Source organism: Rana temporaria, chromosome 7 (genome assembly GCF_905171775.1).
Source record: "Rana temporaria chromosome 7, aRanTem1.1, whole genome shotgun sequence".
NCBI classification, from domain to species: Eukaryota; Metazoa; Chordata; class Amphibia; order Anura; family Ranidae; genus Rana; species Rana temporaria.
The window spans coordinates 210,367,382-210,387,234 of record NC_053495.1 but is presented as its reverse complement, the minus strand read 5'-3'; the positions used below and the strand labels follow the sequence as shown (position 1 = coordinate 210,387,234).

At 51.8% G+C, this 19,853-nt stretch overlaps 1 protein-coding gene across 1 annotated transcript in view; it reads left to right on the top strand.

The window, feature by feature from the left end:
- MAST2 (microtubule associated serine/threonine kinase 2) overlaps window positions 1-19,853 on the top strand; it is a 189,405-nt gene that overhangs the window by 77,624 nt on the left and 91,928 nt on the right. The window contains exon 4 of the mRNA XM_040361097.1: window positions 10,776-10,807. Coding sequence (XP_040217031.1) covers window positions 10,776-10,807 — 32 coding nt within the window. The remainder of the gene's footprint in view (window positions 1-10,775; window positions 10,808-19,853) is intronic.

Sequence of the window (19,853 nt, the reverse complement as noted above, 5' to 3'; positions counted from 1 at the left end):
TCCCGAGGCCCCCCTGAGTTCAGGTGGCTCCCCCTTTCCCGAGGCCCCCCTGAGTTCAGGTGGCTCCCCCTTTCCCGAGGCCCCCCTGAGTTCAGGTGGCTCCCCCTTTCCCGAGGCCCCCCTGAGTTCAGGTGGCTCCCCCTTTCCCGAGGCCCCCCTGAGTTCAGGTGGCTCCCCCTTTCCCGAGGCCCCCCTGAGTTCAGGTGGCTCCCCCTTTCCCGAGGCCCCCCTGAGTTCAGGTGGCTCCCCCTTTCCCGAGGCCCCCCTGAGTTCAGGTGGCTCCCCCTTTCCCCCCGAGGCCCCGCTGAGTTTAGGCGGCTCCCCTTTTCCCCCCGAGGCCCCGCTGAGTTTAGGCGGCTCCCCTTTTCCCCCCGAGGCCCCGCTGAGTTTAGGCGGCTCCCCTTTTCCCCCCGAGGCCCCGCTGAGTTTAGGCGGCTCCCCTTTTCCCCCCGAGGCCCCGCTGAGTTTAGGCGGCTCCCCTTTTCCCCCCGAGGCCCCGCTGAGTTTAGGCGGCTCCCCTTTTCCCCCCGAGGCCCCGCTGAGTTTAGGCGGCTCCCCTTTTCCCCCCGAGGCCCCGCTGAGTTTAGGCGGCTCCCCTTTTCCCCCCGAGGCCCCGCTGAGTTTAGGCGGCTCCCCTTTTCCCCCCGAGGCCCCGCTGAGTTTAGGCGGCTCCCCTTTTCCCCCCGAGGCCCTGCTGAGTTCAGGCGGCTCCCCTTTTCCCCCCGAGGCCCTGCTGAGTTCAGGCGGCTCCCCTTTTCCCCCCGAGGCCCTGCTGAGTTCAGGCGGCTCCCCTTTTCCCCCCCGAGGCCCTGCTGAGTTCAGGCGGCTCCCCTTTTCCCCCCGAAGGCCCAGGCCCTCTTGACTTCAGCTCTCTCCCCCCGTGCCCAGGTACTCCCGTTCTGTATCTTCCTGTGTGTGATCATCTAAGCCACAGATATCGAACACAAGACCCGCAGGCCAAATCTGGCCCGTCAGGCCTGGTCATGAGGCCCTTGCACCTGGGTTTTTAAGCCGCAACATGGTGGAATTTAATTCCACCACCTCCTGCTGTCACTTGTAAACACCAGAAGCCTTCTGTGTGTACAAGGGACAGCTTTGCTCCCAGAGCTAATAGATCCCGGCATGCATTCACGGTGGGGCAGGGCGGGAACAGATCTCCAGAATCTGAGAATAATCTCCCTGCAAGGCAAAGTTGCCTGCACAGGGAAGTATAGAGCAAAGTACGTGGGTTGTAGAGCTTCCTATACAATGAGGTTCTTGAGCTGCCTACACAGGGAGGTGCTAGAGCCGGGCCAGGTAGGAGAGAGTAGAGCTGCAAGGAAGCTGGGAGGGGGGGGGGGTGTTTCTGGCTCACTGTACACTCTGTACGTAGTGCACCCCTAAACCCTGCACTCTGTTTATAGAGCATCTCTAGGAGCATGCTGTACATAGCACGCTCCTGAGGTCTGTGCGTGGCGCGCTCCTGAGGTCTGTGCGTGGCGCGCTCCTGAGGTCTGTGCGTGGCGCGCTCCTGAGGTCTGTGCGTGGCGCGCTCCTGAGCTCTGTACGTAGCACATAGCACAACCATACTCCTAATTCAGCCCCCAATGAGTTTGGCACCCCTGATCTAAGACTTGGCTGCCTCTGACTACTAGTCTCAGTGAGATTTGTTGATGTCTCTACTGTGTTGATCTCTGTTCTCCTTGCTGGAGAGGAAGTCGTACCTGAGAAGCTGCAAGGATCTCCCTGCTTTCTGCTTCATTCATTCTGTGATTCTATACCTTTTTTATTGTGCACCCAACCACCTCTATCATTATCTCACTAGGAATGGGGTCACCAGTCATCGGGGACGGCTCTGACATGAGGATGAAAAGCCCTACCTCTACCAAGATGGCCGCCTCCACAAAGTGAGACGGTGCAGAACAAGGCATGGGAAAAAGATCTGCAGGCAGGGCGGGGGTCACTCAGTAAGGGCTCTCAGTACTACATTTGAGGGCCACAGATTGTACGTAATACTTTGTAACTATATTTTTTAGAAACTGAGCTGCTATCTGTTTCTGGGTAACAGCCGAGTAACATTTGGTATCGTAGTATCCGTATCATGGAGCACAACTGAACAGACGTATAAAGAGTCAGAGGGCCACAAGCTGCCAGCTATAGACCCCCTAAGCGCCCCCCCTCCCCTCCGGTAATCATGTCCCCATGTAGACAGAGCAGAGAGGATGGAGTACGAGTCTCTGGCCGGTATCTCCTCATCTCCATGTGGATGTAATTTCCTCTCCGGGGGAAATCAGTTTTCGCTCGGCTCTTTGAGCCTGAACAGAGCGGGTGGAACAGAGCGGGTGGAACAGAGCGGGTGGAAGTCGGCTCAATAGCAATCTATTCGATTTGTGGGCTTTATGAGAGCGGAATTGCTGCAGTAATATAATTAGCCAAATCTCTCTTCTCTGTGTGACGCTTCGTTAGTCTCCTCATTGTGTCCGAGGAGCAATACATGAGGAGGATATACACCGTGTATGGAATGACATCAGGCCCTGTGTGGTCTTCATCTGTCAGGATGAGTCCTATTACCTCTAATTAGCTGGACGAGCTGCTCCTCATTTGTGACATCCGTAACTGCTCAGTTCTTCTCAGTACTAATGTCCTGAAGGGGGAGCTCCGCACCATGCTGATTATAGTAACGTCTTCAAGGGGGAGCTCTGGACCATGCTGAGTATAGTAGTAATGTCTTCAAGGGGGAGCCCAGACCATGCTGAGTATAGTAGTAACGTCTTCAAGGGGGAGCCCAGACCATGCTGAGTATAGTAGTAACGTCTTCAAGGGGGAGCTCCGCACCATGCTGAGTATAGTAGTAACGTCTTCAAGGGGGAGCCCAGACCATGCTGAGTATAGTAGTAACGTCTTCAAGGGGGAGCCCGGACCATGCTGAGTATAGTAGTAACGTCTTCAAGGGGGAGTCTGGACTATGCTGAGTATAGTAGTAACGTCTTCAAGGGGGAGCCTGGGCCATGCTGAGTATAGTAGTAACGTCTTCAAGGGGGAGCCCAGACCATGCTGAGTATAGTAGTAACGTCTTCAAGGGGGAGCCTGGACCATGCTGAGTATAGTAGTTTATTGTCTTCAAGGGGGAGTCTGGACTATGCTGAGTATAGTAACGTCTTCAAGGGGGAGCCCGGACCATGCTGAGTATAGTAGTAATGTCTTCAAGGGGGAGTCTGGACTATGCTGAGTATAGTAGTAACGTCTTCAAGGGGGGAGTCTGCACCAGGCTGAGTATAGTAGTAATTTCCTGACACTGGAAACCTGGACCATGCTGGGCATAGTAGTAATTTACTTAAAGGGGAACACCAACCATGCTGAGTAAGGTAGTAATGTCATTAAGGGGTAACCTGGACCATGCCAGGCAGTAGTAATGTCCTGAAGGGGGAGCCCAGACCATTAGTAGTGGTCTGAAGGAAGAACCTGGACCATGCTGGGTGGTAGTGGTGGTAGTAGTCTGGAGGGAGAACCTGGACCATGCTGGGTGGTAGTGGTAGTAGTCTGGAGGGAGAACCTGGACCATGCTGGGTGGTAGTGGTAGTAGTCTGGAGGGAGAACCTGGACCATGCTGCGTGGTAGTGGTAGTAGTCTGGTGGGAGAACCTGGACCATGCTGGGTGGTAGTAGTCTGGAGGGAGAACCTGGACCATGCTGGGTGGTAGTGGTAGTAGTCTGGAGGGAGAACCTGGACCATGCTGGGTAGTAGTAAAGTCCTGATAGGGTGGCCCGAACCATGATTGGTGGTAGTAGTGTTTTTGGAGGGGGAGCCCAGACCATGGCTAGTAGTAGTCTGAAGGGGGAACCTGGACCATTATTGGTGGTAGTAGTAGTAGTGTTTTGAAGGGGGAACTTGGACCATGCCAGGTAGTAATAGTGTCCCGAAGGGGGAGGCCAGACAAGTGGCTAGTAGTAGTCTGAGGGAGGAACCTGGACCATGGCTAGAAGTAGTCTGAAGGAGGAACCTGGACCATGGCTAGTAGTAGTCTGAAGGAGGAACCTGGACCATGAATGGTAGTAGTAGTATTTTGAAGGGGGAACTTGGACCATGCCAGGTAGTAATAGTGTCCCGAAGGGGGAGGCCAGACCGTGGCTAGTAGTAGTCTGAAGGGGGTACCTGGACCATTATTGGTGGTAGTAGTAGTAGTGTTTTGAAGGGGGAACTTGGACCATGCCAGGTAGTAATAGTGTCCCGAAGGGGGAGGCCAGACAAGTGGCTAGTAGTAGTCTGAGGGAGGAACCTGGACCATGGCTAGAAGTAGTCTGAAGGAGGAACCTGGACCATGGCTAGTAGTAGTCTGAAGGAGGAACCTGGACCATGAATGGTAGTAGTAGTATTTTGAAGGGGGAACTTGGACCATGCTGAGTAGTAGTAAAGTCCTGATGGGGTGCCCGAACCATGATTGGTGGTAGTAGTGTTTTGAAGGGGAAACTCAGAACATTCTGGGTATTGTAGTAATTACCTGGGGGGGGGGGGGGGAGCCTGAAACACGCTGGGTGTAGTAGTAATGTCCAGTTATAGGTTGCTCCCCTGGAAAATAGTTACAGCTGAGTGTGTGTTGTTGGGATCAGAGACCAGGATGGCCCCCAGTGATTGGCCCCCTCGGAGGGATTTCACCTCTTTCTTGTTCTGAATTTACGGATATGAAGACTTCACAGATCTTTGCGTTTTCATTGATTGTTCCTGGAGGTCATTATAGCTTGTTGTTGCCCCCAGTGGAAGGTTGGTTCTGGTTCTGGTCTATGACGCGTCAGGGAAGTCCGGGAGCTGTAGGTAGGTCCCCGAGTGTCCTCACCTGAGCTCAGTCTGACCACCACCAGCCCATCCCATGGTAGCTCAGTCTGGCCACCACCAGCCCGTCCCATGGTAGCTCAGTCTGCCCATTTCTAGCCGGGGTCCCCTGTGATGGACCTCCATACTGGCACAGTAGCTCTGAAGTCCGGCTGGTTCCGGAGTCCTGCTCCGTGTGCGGCTGGTTCCGGAGTCCTGCTCCGTGTGCGGCTGGTTTCCGGAGTCCTGCTCCGTGTGCGGCTGGTTTCCGGAGTCCTGCTCCGTGTGCGGCTGGTTTCCGGAGTCCTGCTCCGTGTGCGGCTGGTTTCCGGAGTCCTGCTCCGTGTGCGGCTGGTTTCCGGAGTCCTGCTCCGTGTGCGGCTGGTTTCCGGAGTCCTGCTCCGTGTGCGGCTGGTTTCCGGAGTCCTGCTCCGTGTGCGGCTGGTTTCCGGAGTCCTGCTCCGTGTGCGGCTGGTTTCCGGAGTCCTGCTCCGTGTGCGTCTGGTTTCCGGAGTCCTGCTCCGTGTGCGTCTGGTTTCCGGAGTCCTGCTCCGTGTGCGTCTGGTTTCCGGAGTCCTGCTCCGTGTGCGTCTGGTTTCCGGAGTCCTGCTCCGTGTGCGTCTGGTTTCCGGAGTCCTGCTCCGTGTGCGTCTGGTTTCCGGAGTCCTGCTCCGTGTGCGTCTGGTTTCCGGAGTCCTGCTCCGTGTGCGTCTGGTTTCCGGAGTCCTGCTCCGTGTGCGTCTGGTTTCCGGAGTCCTGCTCCGTGTGCGTCTGGTTTCCGGAGTCCTGCTCCGTGTGCGTCTGGTTTCCGGAGTCCTGCTCCGTGTGCGTCTGGTTTCCGGAGTCCTGCTCCGTGTGCGTCTGGTTTCCGGAGTCCTGCTCCGTGTGCGGAGTCCTGCTCCGTGTGCGGAGTCCTGCTCCGTGTCCGGAGTCCTGCTCCGTGTCCGGAGTCCTGCTCCGTGTCCGGAGTCCTGCTCCGTGTCCGGAGTCCTGCTCCGTGTCCGGAGTCCTGCTCCGTGTCCGGAGTCCTGCTCCGTGTCCGGAGTCCTGCTCCGTGTCCGGAGTCCTGCTCCGTGTCCGGAGTCCTGCTCCGTGTCCGGAGTCCTGCTCCGTGTCCGGAGTCCTGCTCCGTGTCCGGAGTCCTGCTCCGTGTCCGGAGTCCTGCTCCGTGTCCGGAGTCCTGCTCCGTGTCCGGAGTCCTGCTCCGTGTCCGGAGTCCTGCTCCGTGTCCGGCTGGTTTCCGGAGTCCTGCTCCGTGTCCGGCTGGTTTCCGGAATCCTGCTCCGTGTCCGGCTGGTTTCCGGAATCTTCATATCCTTCCATCTGCTGTGAAATCGGATGCGATCATCGGACATGAAGGATCTACTGGATCCCGGCCATGAGGAGCGGACATGATAATGAGTGTAAGCGTGTTGATGGGATTATACTGGTGACCTGACCGTTAATCTGCGATTTCCTATCCCTCCCTGGCACTGTGTGCAGAGGCAGCGCCTGCAGCAGACATGGGAGCTCAGGGATGGACACCTCCAGGTCAGACACAAATCCCGTCACTTTATCTCCACCAAACTTTGAATCCTCCTCTCCATACATGAAGCAGGAGTCTGTGTACATGTGTATGGTGGGTATAGGAGTCTGTGTACATGTGTGTGGTGGGTATAGGAGTCTGTGTACATGTGTGTGTGTGTGTGTGTGTGTGTGTGGGTATAGGAGTCTGTGTACATGTGTGTGGTGGGTATAGGAGTCTGTGTACATGTGTGTGGTGGGTATAGGAGTCTGTGTACATGTGTGTGGTGGGTATAGGAGTCTGTGTACATGTGTGTGGTGGGTATAGGAGTCTGTGTACATGTGTGCGGTGGGTATAGGAGTCTGTGTACATGTGTGTGGTGGGTATAGGAGTCTGTGTACATGTGTGTGGTGGGTATAGGAGTCTGTGTACATGTGTATGGTGGGTATAGGAGTCTGTGTACATGTGTGTGGTGGGTATAGGAGTCTGTGTACATGTGTGTGGTGGGTATAGGAGTCTGTGTACATGTGTGTGGTGGGTATAGGAGTCTGTGTACATGTGTGTGGTGGGTATAGGAGTCTGTGTACATGTGTGTGGTGGGTATAGGAGTCTGTGTGCATGTGTGTGGTGGGTATAGGAGTCTGTGTACATGTGTGTGGTGGGTATAGGAGTCTGTGTACATGTGTGTGGTGGGTATAGGAGTCTGTGTACATGTGTATGGTGGGTATAGGAGTCTGTGTACATGTGTGTGGTGGGTATAGGAGTCTGTGTACATGTGTAGGGGGAGGGGTATAGGAGTCTGTGTACATGTGTGGGGGGAGGGGTATAGGAGTCTGTGTACATGTGTGGGGGGAGGGGTATAGGAGTCTGTGTACATGTGTGTGGTGGGTATAAGAGTGGGTACATGTGTGTGGTGGGTATAGGAGTCTGTGTACATGTGTGTGGTGGGTATAAGAGTGGGTACATGTGTGTGGTGGGTATAGGAGTCTGTGTACATGTGTGTGGTGGGTATAGGAGTCTGTGTACATGTGTGTGGTGGGTATAGGAGTCTGTGTACATGTGTGGGGGGAGGGGTATAGGAGTCTGTGTACATGTGTGTGGTGGGTATAGGAGTCTGTGTACATGTGTGTGGTGGGTATAGGAGTCTGTGTACATGTGTAGGGGGAGGGGTATAGGAGTCTGTGTACATGTGTGTGGTGGATATAGGAGTCTGCGTACATGTGTGTGGTGGGTATAGGAGTCTGTGTACATGTGTGTGGTGGGTATAGGAGTCTGTGTACATGTGTGTGGTGGGTATAGGAGTCTGTGTACATGTGTGCGGTGGGTATAGGAGTCTGTGTACATGTGTGCGGTGGGTATAGGAGTCTGTGTACATGTGTGTGGTGGGTATAGGAGTCTGTGTACATGTGTGTGGTGGGTATAGGAGTCTGTGTACATGTGTGCGGTGGGTATAGGAGTCTGTGTACATGTGTGCGGTGGGTATAGGAGTCTGTGTACATGTGTATGGTGGGTATAGGAGTCTGTGTACATGTGTGTGGTGGGTATAAGAGTGGGTACATGTGTGTGGTGGGTATAGGAGTCTGTGTACATGTGTGTGTGGTGGGTATAGGAGTCTGTGTACATGTGTGTGGTGGGTATAGGAGTCTGTGTACATGTGTAGGGGGGGGGTATAGGAGTCTGTGTACATGTGTGCGGTGGGTATAGGAGTCTGTGTACATGTGTGTGGTGGGTATAGGAGTCTGTGTACATGTGTAGGGGGAGGGGTATAGGAGTCTGTGTACATGTGGGGGGAGGGGTATAGGAGTCTGTGTACATGTGTATGGTGGGTATAGGAGTCTGTGTACATGTGTGTGGTGGGTATAGGAGTCTGTGTACATGTGTAGGGGGAGGGGTATAGGAGTCTGTGTACATGTGTAGGGGGAGGGGTATAGGAGTCTGTGTACATGTGTAGGGGGGAGGGGTATAGGAGTCTGTGTACATGTGTGTGGTGGGTATAGGAGTCTGTGTACATGTGTTTGGTGGGTATAGGAGTCTGTGTACATGTGTAGGGGGAGGGGTATAGGAGTCTGTGTACATGTGTGCGGTGGGTATAGGAGTCGGTGTACATGTGTGCGGTGGGTATAGGAGTCTGTGTACATGTGTGCGGTGGGTATAGGAGTCGGTGTACATGTGTGCGGTGGGTATAGGAGTCTGTGTACATGTGTGCGGTGGGTATAGGAGTCTGTGTACATGTGTGTGGTGGGTATAGGAGTCTGTGTACATGTGTATGGTGGGTATAGGAGTCTGTGTACATGTGTATGGTGGGTATAGGAGTCTGTGTACATGTGTATGGTGGGTATAGGAGTCTGTGTACATGTGTATGGTGGGTATAGGAGTCTGTGTACATGTGTGTGGTGGGTATAGGAGTCTGTGTACATGTGTATGGGGAGGGGTATAGGAGTCTGTGTACATGTGTATGGTGGGTATAGGAGTCTGTGTACATGTGTGTGGTGGGTATAGGAGTCTGTGTACATGTGTGTGGTGGGTATAGGAGTCTGTGTACATGTGTGTGGTGGGTATAGGAGTCTGTGTACATGTGTGTGGTGGGTATAGGAGTCTGTGTACATGTGTGTGGTGGGTATAGGAGTCTGTGTACATGTGTGTGGTGGGTATAGGAGTCTGTGTACATGTGTGTGGTGGGTATAGGAGTCTGTGTACATGTGTGTGGTGGGTATAGGAGTCTGAGTACATGTGTGTGGTGGGTATAGGAGTCTGTGTACATGTGTGTGGTGGGTATAGGAGTCTGTGTACATGTGTATGGTGGGTATAGGAGTCTGTGTACATGTGTGTGGTGGGTATAGGAGTCTGTGTACATGTGTAGGGTGGGTATAGGAGTCTGTGTACATGTGTGTGGTGGATATAGGAGTCTGTGTACATGTGTATGGTGGGTATAGGAGTCTGTGTACATGTGTGTGGTGGGTATAGGAGTCTGTGTACATGTGTGGGGGGAGGGGTATAGGAGTCTGTGTACATGTGTGTGGTGGGTATAGGAGTCTGAGTACATGTGTGTGGTGGGTATAGGAGTCTGTGTACATGTGTGTGGTGGGTATAGGAGTCTGTGTACATGTGTATGGTGGGTATAGGAGTCTGTGTACATGTGTGTGGTGGGTATAGGAGTCTGTGTACATGTGTGTGGTGGGTATAGGAGTCTGTGTACATGTGTGTGGTGGGTATAGGAGTCTGTGTACATGTGTATGGTGGGTATAGGAGTCTGTGTACATGTGTATGGTGGGTATAGGAGTCTGTGTACATGTGTATGGTGGGTATAGGAGTCTGTGTACATGTGTGTGGTGGGTATAGGAGTCTGTGTACATGTGTGGGGGGAGGGGTATAGGAGTCTGTGTACATGTGTGTGGTGGGTATAGGAGTCTGTGTACATGTGTGGGGGGAGGGGTATAGGAGTCTGTGTACGTGTGTGTGGTGGGTATAGGAGTCTGTGTACATGTGTGTGGTGGGTATAGGAGTCAGTTTATGTGGGGGGGTGGAGGTGGGTTTTCTGGGAGTCTGTGTACATGTGTGACAGTCTGCAAAACTGACACACTGCTGGGGGGGACACTGTGCATTTCCGTGGCAAGGATTGCGCCTGCGCAGTCCTTATAGGAACCATCTGGATAGGGGAACCTTAACGACAAGTCACCGGCACTTTAAATTGAAGTGGATGTTGTATTTCTGGGTAGACATGCTTTGGTTTTGTTTTGCCGTTTTCTTATCTTTTGGTCCGGACTGCGACCAGCAAATCTCAGGTGTGAATGGCGCCATCTACTGGCCGTATCGGTAGTTGTCAGGGAGGGACGGCGGAACTTCTTCCTTTTGTTTGTCTTGTGACTTTTCTTTCTTTCTGGTCTCTGACCTGCGAACACTGACTCTGTCTTGTCTCTGACCTGCGAACGCTGACTCTGTCTTGTCTCTGACCTGCGAACACTGACTCTGCCTTGTCTCTGACCTGCGAACACTGACTCTGCCTTGTCTCTGACCTGCGAACACTGACTCTGCCTTGTCTCTGACCTGCGAACACTGACTCTGTCTTGTCTCTGACCTGCGAACGCTGACTCTGTCTTGTCTCTGACCTGCGAACGCTGACTCTGTCTTGTCTCTGACCTGCGAACGCTGACTCTGTCTTGTCTCTGACCTGCGAAAGCTGACTCTGTCTTGTCTCTGACCTGCGAACGCTGACTCTGTCTTGTCTCTGACCTGCGAACACTGACTCTGTCTTGTCTCTGACCTGCGAACGCTGACCCTGTCTTGTCTCTGACCTGCGAACGCTGACTCTGTCTTGTCTCTGACCTGCGAACACTGACTCTGTCTTGTCTCTGACCTGCGAACACTGACTCTGTCTTGTGTCTCTGACCTGCGAACACTGACTCTGTCTTGTCTCTGACCTGCGAACACTGACTCTGTCTTGTCTCTGACCTGCGAACACTGACTCTGTCTTGTCTCTCTCTTCCAGAAGGAACTGAGTCTCCCCAGAAGAGGAAGCTTGTAAGTGAATTTCTTCTTATTCTCAGACTGCTGTGTGGCGTGTTTTGTCTTCTGGTCGTTTTATACCAGTGATAGTGAACCTCGCCCCCCCCAGAGGTTTTGAACTACATTTCCCATGATGCTCCACTACACTGCCGAGTGTAAGAGGATCCTGGGAAATGTAGTTCCAAAACATGTGGGGGGGGGGCCGAGATTCTCCATCACTGATCTATACTGTCCATACACAGGACAATGATTGGAGAAGAAATATCTTTACAACATCCCTGGCCCAGGCTCTGATAGTAATTGGAAGGATCGGGGTTTGTATTTGGGACCCCAAAAAATATTGGCACCCCCCCCCCACTGAATTTCTGTCAGAGAATGCCGCACTTCGCCCCAAAAAATTGTTGCAATTAAAAATGTTTCATGTTTTATTTCTTGTGTTTTTGTATCGGTTATGACACAAAAATCGGACACATTCCACGCAAATCTCCAAAAATAGATAAAATTATTGGCACCTTCTCCAAATTGTCAGAAATAATTGTGTTCCAAGTTTTGTGACTCTCCTGTCATTAAACATTCGAAGAGCCGACATTTTCTGGCACTTTTTGTGTGAAAATCATTTATTTATTTTTTGCTAGAAAATTACTTAAAACCCCCAAACATTATATATATATATATATATATATATATATATATACAGGCCTTGACAAAATCCGGGCGCCAGGTCGCAATTGCGGCAAGAAATTGTGGCCTGGGGAACCTTAGGGCTGCAGAAGGCTGCAAAGCCGCGGCCTCAATTACTGGCCGGCACGGGACACGATCGTGGCGGGCCTGCGCCCGCCGGTAATTGAGGCTGAGGCCTTTAGAAGGAATCTAGGAGTGGCCATCTTGTGGTGGCCATTGGCATTACAGGTTACATTACATTACAAGTAGCAAAAAACAGCAGTTCTAATAATGTGTTTTTTCACTGCCATCTTCTTCCCTCTAATTAGAACCCCCAAACATTATGTATATTTTTTTTTTCTCTCACCCTAGAGAATAAAATGGCGGTCGTTGCAATACTTTCTGTCACACCGTATTTGCGCAGCGGTCTTGCAAGCACACTTTTTTTGGGAAATAATACACTTTTTTTTTTTTTTTTTATTAAAAAAAAAAAGACAGTAAAGTTAGCCCAATTGTTTTTAATATTATGAAAGATAATGTTACGCCGAGTAAATTCATACCCAACATGTCACGCTTCAAAATTGCGTCCGCTCGTGGAATGGCGACAAACTTTTACCCTTTAAAATCTCCATAGGCGACGGTTAAAGAATTCTACTGGTTGCATGTTTTGAGTTACAGAGGAGGTCTAGGGCTAGAATTATTACTCTCGCTCTAACGATCACGGCGATACCTCACATGTGTGGTTTGAATACCGTTTACATATGCGGGCGCCGCTCACGTATGCGTTCGCTTCTGCGTGTGAGCTCTGCGGGATGGGGCGTGTTTTCTGGCTCCTAACTTTTTTAGCTGGCTCCTGGATTCCAAGCAAATTTGTCAAACCTTGCCTTAAGCGGTTAAGCAAAAAACAATAAATACCACCAAAAGAAAGTTCTTATTTGCGGGGGGGAAAAAAAATTGTGTAAAATTTCATTTTGGTACAGTGTTTCATGACTGCACAATTGTCGTTCAAATTGTGAGGATGCTAAAAATTGGCCTGGGCAGGAAGGGGATGAAAGTGCCCTGTGTAGACAAGAAGTGATATAGGGCGCAGAGAACCATAAGTGAAATTAATAAAAACACATTCTACAATCAATCAACAAACAAATATATATATATAGACTCAGGGTTTGACAAATTTGCTTGGAATCTAAAAAAATTAGGAGCCAGAAAACGCGCCCCGTCCCGACGAGCTCGCACGCAGAAGCGAACACACACGTGAGCAGCGCCCGCATATGTAAACGGTGTTCAAACCGCACATGTGAGGTATCGCCGCGATCGTTAGAGCGAGAGTAATAATTCTAGCTCTAGACCTCCTCTGTAACTCAAAACATGCAACCTGTAGATTTTTTTAAACGTCGCCTATGGAGATTTTAAAGGGTAAAAGTTTGACGGCATTCCACGAGCGGACGCAATTTTGAAGAGTGACATGTTGGGTATCAATTTACTCGGCGTAACATTATCTTTCACAATATAAAAAAAAAATTGGGATAACTTTACTGTTGTCTTATTTTTTTAATTAAAAAAAGTGCATTTTCCCCAAGACCGCTGCACAAATACGATGTGACAAAGTATTGCAACGATCGCCATTTTATTCTCTAGGGTGTTAGAATAAAAAAATATATATAATGTTTGGGGGTTCTAATTAGAGGGAAGGAGATGGCAGTGAAAACCGTGAAAAAAACACTTTAAGAATTGCTGTTTTACTTGTAATGCCAACGGCCACCACCAGATGGCGCCAGGCCTGGGCCTTCACAAGGTTGCAAAGCCGCGGCCTCAATTACCGGCTGTCGTGGGCCCGCCGCGAACGTGAGGTGGGGGCACTCGGAGACACAGGATCCTGTGCCTCCGTGCTCCCCCACCGCGCAATCGCGGCGGGCCTGCGATGGCCAGTAATTGAGTCTGCGGCTTTGCAGCCTTGTAGGCCGCAAAGCCGCGGCCTCAATTACTGGCGGGCGCCAGGTCACAATTTCTTGTCGCAACTGCGACCAGGCGCCTGGATATTGTCGAGCCCTGATAAAGTCCATATGTAAAAAATCAAATATATTGTGTCCAGGCAGATTTCTTCTGTATATCCAATCACTGTGACTTTTCTAACGTGCAAATAATATTCAATAAAGTGCTTCACCCGAAGTGATAATGGTTGAACTCTCACCAGAAATCTTTGGCCACCAAGTGACCCACAAGCATGTAATACAGGGCATCAGTGGCCTCCAGGAATTGCACGCCAGCTCGCAACAATCGTTTCTTCCATCCAATCAGCATCAAAGTGTGTGTGTGTGGTATCAAGCTCTTGTCCCCAGCATCTGAAGATATTTGGCTCCGCGATCACGGCCCATCCAGATTCCCCAGAAACGAGACACACAGCTCTGTTCTCTGGTTCCAAACGGATAGACACTTTAACTACTTAAGGACCGCCTCCTGCACATTTACGTCGGCAGAATGGCACGGCTGGGCACAAGCACGTACAGGTACATCCTCTTTAAGCGCCCGCGACCCTTTCGGAAGCTCCGTGACCATGACCGCGGACCCGATCGCCGCTGGAGTCCCGCGATCGGTCCCCGGAGCTGAAGAACGGGGAGAGCTGTGTGTAAACACACCTTCCCCGTTCTTCACTGTGGCGCCGTCATCGATCGTGTGTTCCCTTTTATATAGGGAACCACAATCAATGACGTCACACCTACAGCCACACCCCCCTACAGTTAGAAACACATATGAGGTCACACATAACACCATCAGCGCCCCCTAGTAGTTAACTCCCAAACTGCAATTGTCATTTTCACAGTAATCAGTGCATTTTTAATGCATTTTTTGCTGTGAAAATGACAGTGGTCCCAAAAATGTGTCAATAGTGTCCGATGTGTCCGCCATAATGTCGCAGTCACGGAAAAAATCGCTGATCGCCGCCATTAGTAGTAAAAAAATCAAAATGCAATAAAACTATCCCCTATTTTGTAAACGCTATAAATTTTGCGCAAACCAACCGATAAACACTTATTGCGACTTTTTTTTTTTTTATTTTTTTTTTACCAAAAACAGGTAGAATATGTTACGCCGAGTAAATTGATACCCAACATGTCGCGCTTCAAAATTGCGTCCGCTCGTGGAATGTTGACAAACTTTTACCCTTTAAAATCTTCATAGGTGACGTTTAAAAAAATCTACAGGTTGCATGTTTTGAGTTACAGAGGAGGTCTAGGGCTAGAATTATTGCTCTCGCTCTACCAATCGCGGCGATACCTCACATGTGCGGTTTGAACACCGTTTACATATGCGGGCGCTGCTCACGTATGTGTTCGCTTCTGCGTGTGAGCTCTGCGGGACGGGGCGCGTTTTATGGCACCTAACTTTTTTAGCTGGCGCCTAGATTTCAAGCAAATTTGTCAAACCCTGCTTTAAAGCGGGGGTTCACCCTATAAAAAAAAAAAAAAAAACATTTTTTTTTTCTTCTAGCATTAAATTCGGCATAGTAGCGCGAGCTACAGTATGCCGGTCTTAATTTTTTTATCCCCGTACTCACGGTTATATCGTACATAGAAGATTCCGACTGCCCACGGGGAATGGGCGTTCCAATCCAGACGGAAGGTGATTGACGGCCGGCTCTGGCGCGTCACGCTTCTCCGGAAATTGCCGAAATAGGCTTGGCTCTTCACGGCGCCTGCGCATAGTCTGTGCGCAGGCGCCGTGAAGAGCCGAGACCTACTCCGGCTGTCTTCGGGGAGCGTGACGTGCCAGAGCCGGCCGTCAATCACCCTCCCTCTTGAAAGGAACGCCCATTCCCCGCGGGCAGTCGGAATCTTCTATGTACGATATAACCGTGAGTACGGGGATAAAAAAATTAAGACAGGCATAGTGTAGCTCGCGCTACGATGCTGAATTTTATGCTAAAAAGTTGTTCTGCAGGGTGAACCACCGCTTTAAGTGTCCCTCGCACTTCAAAAGGTTGGGCACCCCTGTTCTAAGGTCTCTGCTAAAAAGTAAAATATAATGTTTGGGGTTTCTAAATCTGCTGCTTCAGGCACTAGATGTCTTGACCGTGTCCATGGCATTATAAAGTCTGAGGAATACTAAAGAATTCTGGGTTGCAATGTAGGGCCCAGTGTCAGAATATTGGGTCTCCAACAGAGGTCATGTGTCTTTCAGCAGGACAATGACCCAAAGCACACGTCAGAATGCAGCCCGAAATGGTTTAGGACGAAGCCCTGGAGAGCACTGAACTGGCCAGCAATGAGTCCTGATCTAAATCCCATAGAGCTCCTGTGAAGTGATCTCAGGGACTCTTCCAATCTGAGAGACCTGGAGCAGTTGGTGAAAGAAGAGCGCTCCAAAATTCCAGGAGAGGTGAAGAAACTCATTGATGGCCCAGGAAGCGATTGCTTTCAGTTATTTATTTATTTCCAAGGGGTGTGCTACCAAATATTACATTGAGGGTGGCAATAATTTTGTCCAGTCCATTTTTGGAGGTTTGCGTGAAATGCGTCGGGTTTGGCTTTTTTGTTTCTCCACTTTTTCGTGTCCTTCCGATACAAACACAAGAAATAATCATGAGAATGCTGAAACATTTGATCTTTGATCTTCTACTCTGAAGTGTAATGAGAACACTAAGATGTACATCCTTTTTTTCTATAATAAAAAAATATTTAAATTGAGAATGCTGAAACATTTGTAATTGCAACAATTTTCTATGGGAAGTGGTACATTATTTGACTGAAAATGCAGGGTGCCAATATTTTTGTCCATGGTTGTGTGATCAGTGTGGAGATTTCTGGCTGATTGGCTCAGGGTTGACCATGTGATGTATGCAGTGATCGGTCTGTGGGGGTCACCTACTCTGACCAGTGTAAGGAGTAATGATGCCGGGGTCACCTACTCTGTCCCGTGTACGGAGCAATGCCGGGGGCCCCTACTCTGTCCCGTGTACGGAGCAATGCCGGGGGCCCCTACTCTGTCCCGTGTACGGAGCAATGCCGGGGGCCCCTACTCTGTCCCGTGTACGGAGCAATGCCAGAGTCACCTACTCTGTCCTGTTTACGGAGCAATCCCGGGGGTCACCTACTCTGTCCAGTGTACAGAGCAATGATGCCGGGGTCACCTACTCTGTCCAGAGCAATGATGCCGGGGTCACCTACTCTGTCCCGTGTACGGAGCAATGATGCCGGGGTCACCTACTCTGTCCCGTGTACGGAGCAATGATGCCGGGGTCACCTACTCTGTCCCGTGTACGGAGCAATGATGCCGGGGTCACCTACTCTGTCCCGTGTACGGAGCAATGATGCCGGGGTCACCTACTCTGTCCAGTGTACGGAGCAATGCCGGGGTCACCTACTCTGTCCTGTTTTCGGAGCAATGCCAGAGTCACCTACTCTGAGCAATGATGGGGTCACCTACTCTGACCAGTGTACGGAGCAATGCCAGAGTCACCTACTCTGAGCAATGCCGGGGTCACCTACTCTGTCCTGTTTACGGAGCAATGATGCCAGGGTCACCTACTCTGACCAGTGTACGGAGCAATGATACCTGGGTCACCTACTCTGACCAGTGTACGGAGCAATCCCGGGGGTCACCTACTCTGACCAGTGTACGGAGCAATCCCGGGGTCACCTACTCTGTCCAGTGTACGGAGCAATGCCGGGGTCACCTACTCTGTCCCGTGTACGGAGCAATGCCGGGGTCATCTACTCTGTCCTGTTTACGGAGCAATGATGCCGGGGTCACCTACTCTGACCAGTGTACGGAGCAATGCCGGGGTCACCTACTCTGACCAGTGTACGGAGTAATGATGCCGGGGTCACCTACTCTGTCCAGTGTACAGAGCAATGATGCCGGGGTCACCTACTCTGACCAGTGTACGGAGTAATGATGCCGGGCTCGCCTGCTCTGACCAGTGTAAGGAGTAATGATGCCGGGGTCACCTACTCTGTCCAGTGTATGGAGCAATGCCGGGGTCACCTACTCTGACCAGTGTACGGAGCAATGATACCGGGGTCACCTACTCTGTCCAGTGTACAGAGCAATGATGCCGGGTCACCTACTCTGACCAGTGTGCGGAGCAATGATGCCGGGGTCACCTACTCTGACCAGTGTGCGGAGCAATGATGCCGGGGTCACCTACTCTGACCAGTGTACAGAGCAATGATGCCGGGTCACCTACTCTGACCAGTGTACAGAGCAATGATGCCGGGTCACCTACTCTGACCAGTGTGCGGAGCAATGACGGGGTCACCTACTCTTTCCAGTGTACGGAGCAATGCCGGGGTCACCTACTGTGTACGGAGCAATGATGCCGGGGTCACCTACTCTGACCAGTGTACAGAGCAATGATGCCGGGTCACCTACTCTGACCAGTGTGCGGAGCAATGACGGGGTCACCTACTCTTTCCAGTGTACGGAGCAATGACGGGGTCACCTACTGTGTACGGAGCAATGATGCCGGGGTCACCTACTCTGACCAGTGTACGGAGCAATGCCAGGGTCACCTACTCTGTCCAGTGTACGGAGCAATGCCGGGGTCACCAACTCTGACCAGTGTACAGAGCAATGATGCCGGGTCACCTACTCTGACCAGTGTGCGGAGCAATGCCGGGGTCACCTACTCTTTCCAGTGTGCGGAGCAATGATGCCGGGGTCACCTACTCTGACCAGTGTACAGAGCAATGATGCCGGGTCACCTACTCTGACCAGTGTGCGGAGCAATGATGCCGGGGTCACCTACTCTGACCAGTGTACGGAGCAATGCCGGGGTCACCTACTCTGTCCAGTGTACGGAGCAATGCCAGGGTCACCTACTCTGTCCAGTGTGCGGAGCAATGCCGGGGTCACCTACTCTGACCAGTGTACGGAGCAATGCCAGGGTCACCTACTCTGTCCAGTGTACGGAGCAATGTCGGGGTCACCTACTCTGACCAGTGTACAGAGCAATGATGCCGGGTCACCTACTCTGACCAGTGTGCGGAGCAATGATGCCGGGGTCACCTACTCTGACCAGTGTACAGAGCAATGATGCCGGGTCACCTACTCTGACCAGTGTGCGGAGCAATGACGGGGTCACCTACTCTTTCCAGTGTACGGAGCAATGACGGGGTCACCTACTCTGACCAGTGTACGGAGCAATGACGGGGTCACCTACTCTGACCAGTGTACGGAGCAATGACGGGGTCACCTACTCTGACCAGTGTACGGAGCAATGCCAGGGTCACCTACTCTGACCAGTGTACAGAGCAATGATGCCGGGGTCACCTTCTCTGACCAGTGTACGGAGCAATGCCGGGGGAGGGGGGGTTGCTCCCCCCTCCTCCGGGTCACATGACGGGACGCAGGAAACGAGAGCCTCTCTCGTTATGCAGCAGCTGCCGCCCTCTTGCGGGTCACCCGGGGCTGTAAATTAGGCGGATTAATTGGAACAAACAGTTGTTTCTGGCGGCTAATACCGAGCAGGTGAGATAAACCGACATCTGATTAACTTCTAATCCGGTAATGAGATTAGGCGGCTGGGTGTCAGGGCAGAGGTCGTTCTTCTCATTTCCTCACCCTGGTGAAGGGCAGGCGGGGGGCGCTCTGCTCTGCTCTAGACTGGGGCCCCCGGGGGCCTGTGTGTGCGGGAGGAGGGATCACACCCCCCACTGATAAGTGCCCATTAATCCAGGAGAAGGCAGCGTCGGACATCTGAGCTTCTGTGGAACTACAAGTCCCAGGAGGCATCGCAAGACTCTGCTATCCACAGGCATGACTTCCTGAGGCATGATGGGAGTTGTAGTCTCACCCCAGCCCTAAGCAATCCCATAACTGCATTCAGAGGCCTGGAGTTCCCCTTTAATTCTACAGCATCTGATCTCTGAACCCCAGTATTAGGTGGAGGGCCCCTTTACCATCCTACAGGCCCCCCCCCCCAATCATCTGCTGCGTTCTCCGGCTCTTCTCTGCGCGTATTATTATCCGGGTGCACAGATCCGGGGTGAGCGCTGCACATGCAAGAATTTATTATCCACAATGGCGGTCAGCGGCATCTGCATTTATCTGGAGCCCTTTATATCGCCGTCCTTTACTTTCACCGCGTCTGAGCCGGGGGAGCACCGATCTGTGCAATCCTCTGAGATACATTGCTGAGCCTGGGGGGAGCACTGATCTGCCAATCCTCTGAGCCCAGGGAGCTCCGATCTGTCCAATCCTCTGAGCCCGGGGAGCACCGATCTGTGCAATCCTCTGAGCCCAGGGAGCTCCGATCTGTCCAATCCTCTGAGCCCGGGGAGCACCGATCTGTGCAATCCTCTGAGCCCGGGGAGCACCGATCTGTCCAATCCTCTGAGCCCAGGGAGCTCCGATCTGTCCAATCCTCTGAGCCCGGGGAGCACCGATCTGTGCAATCTTC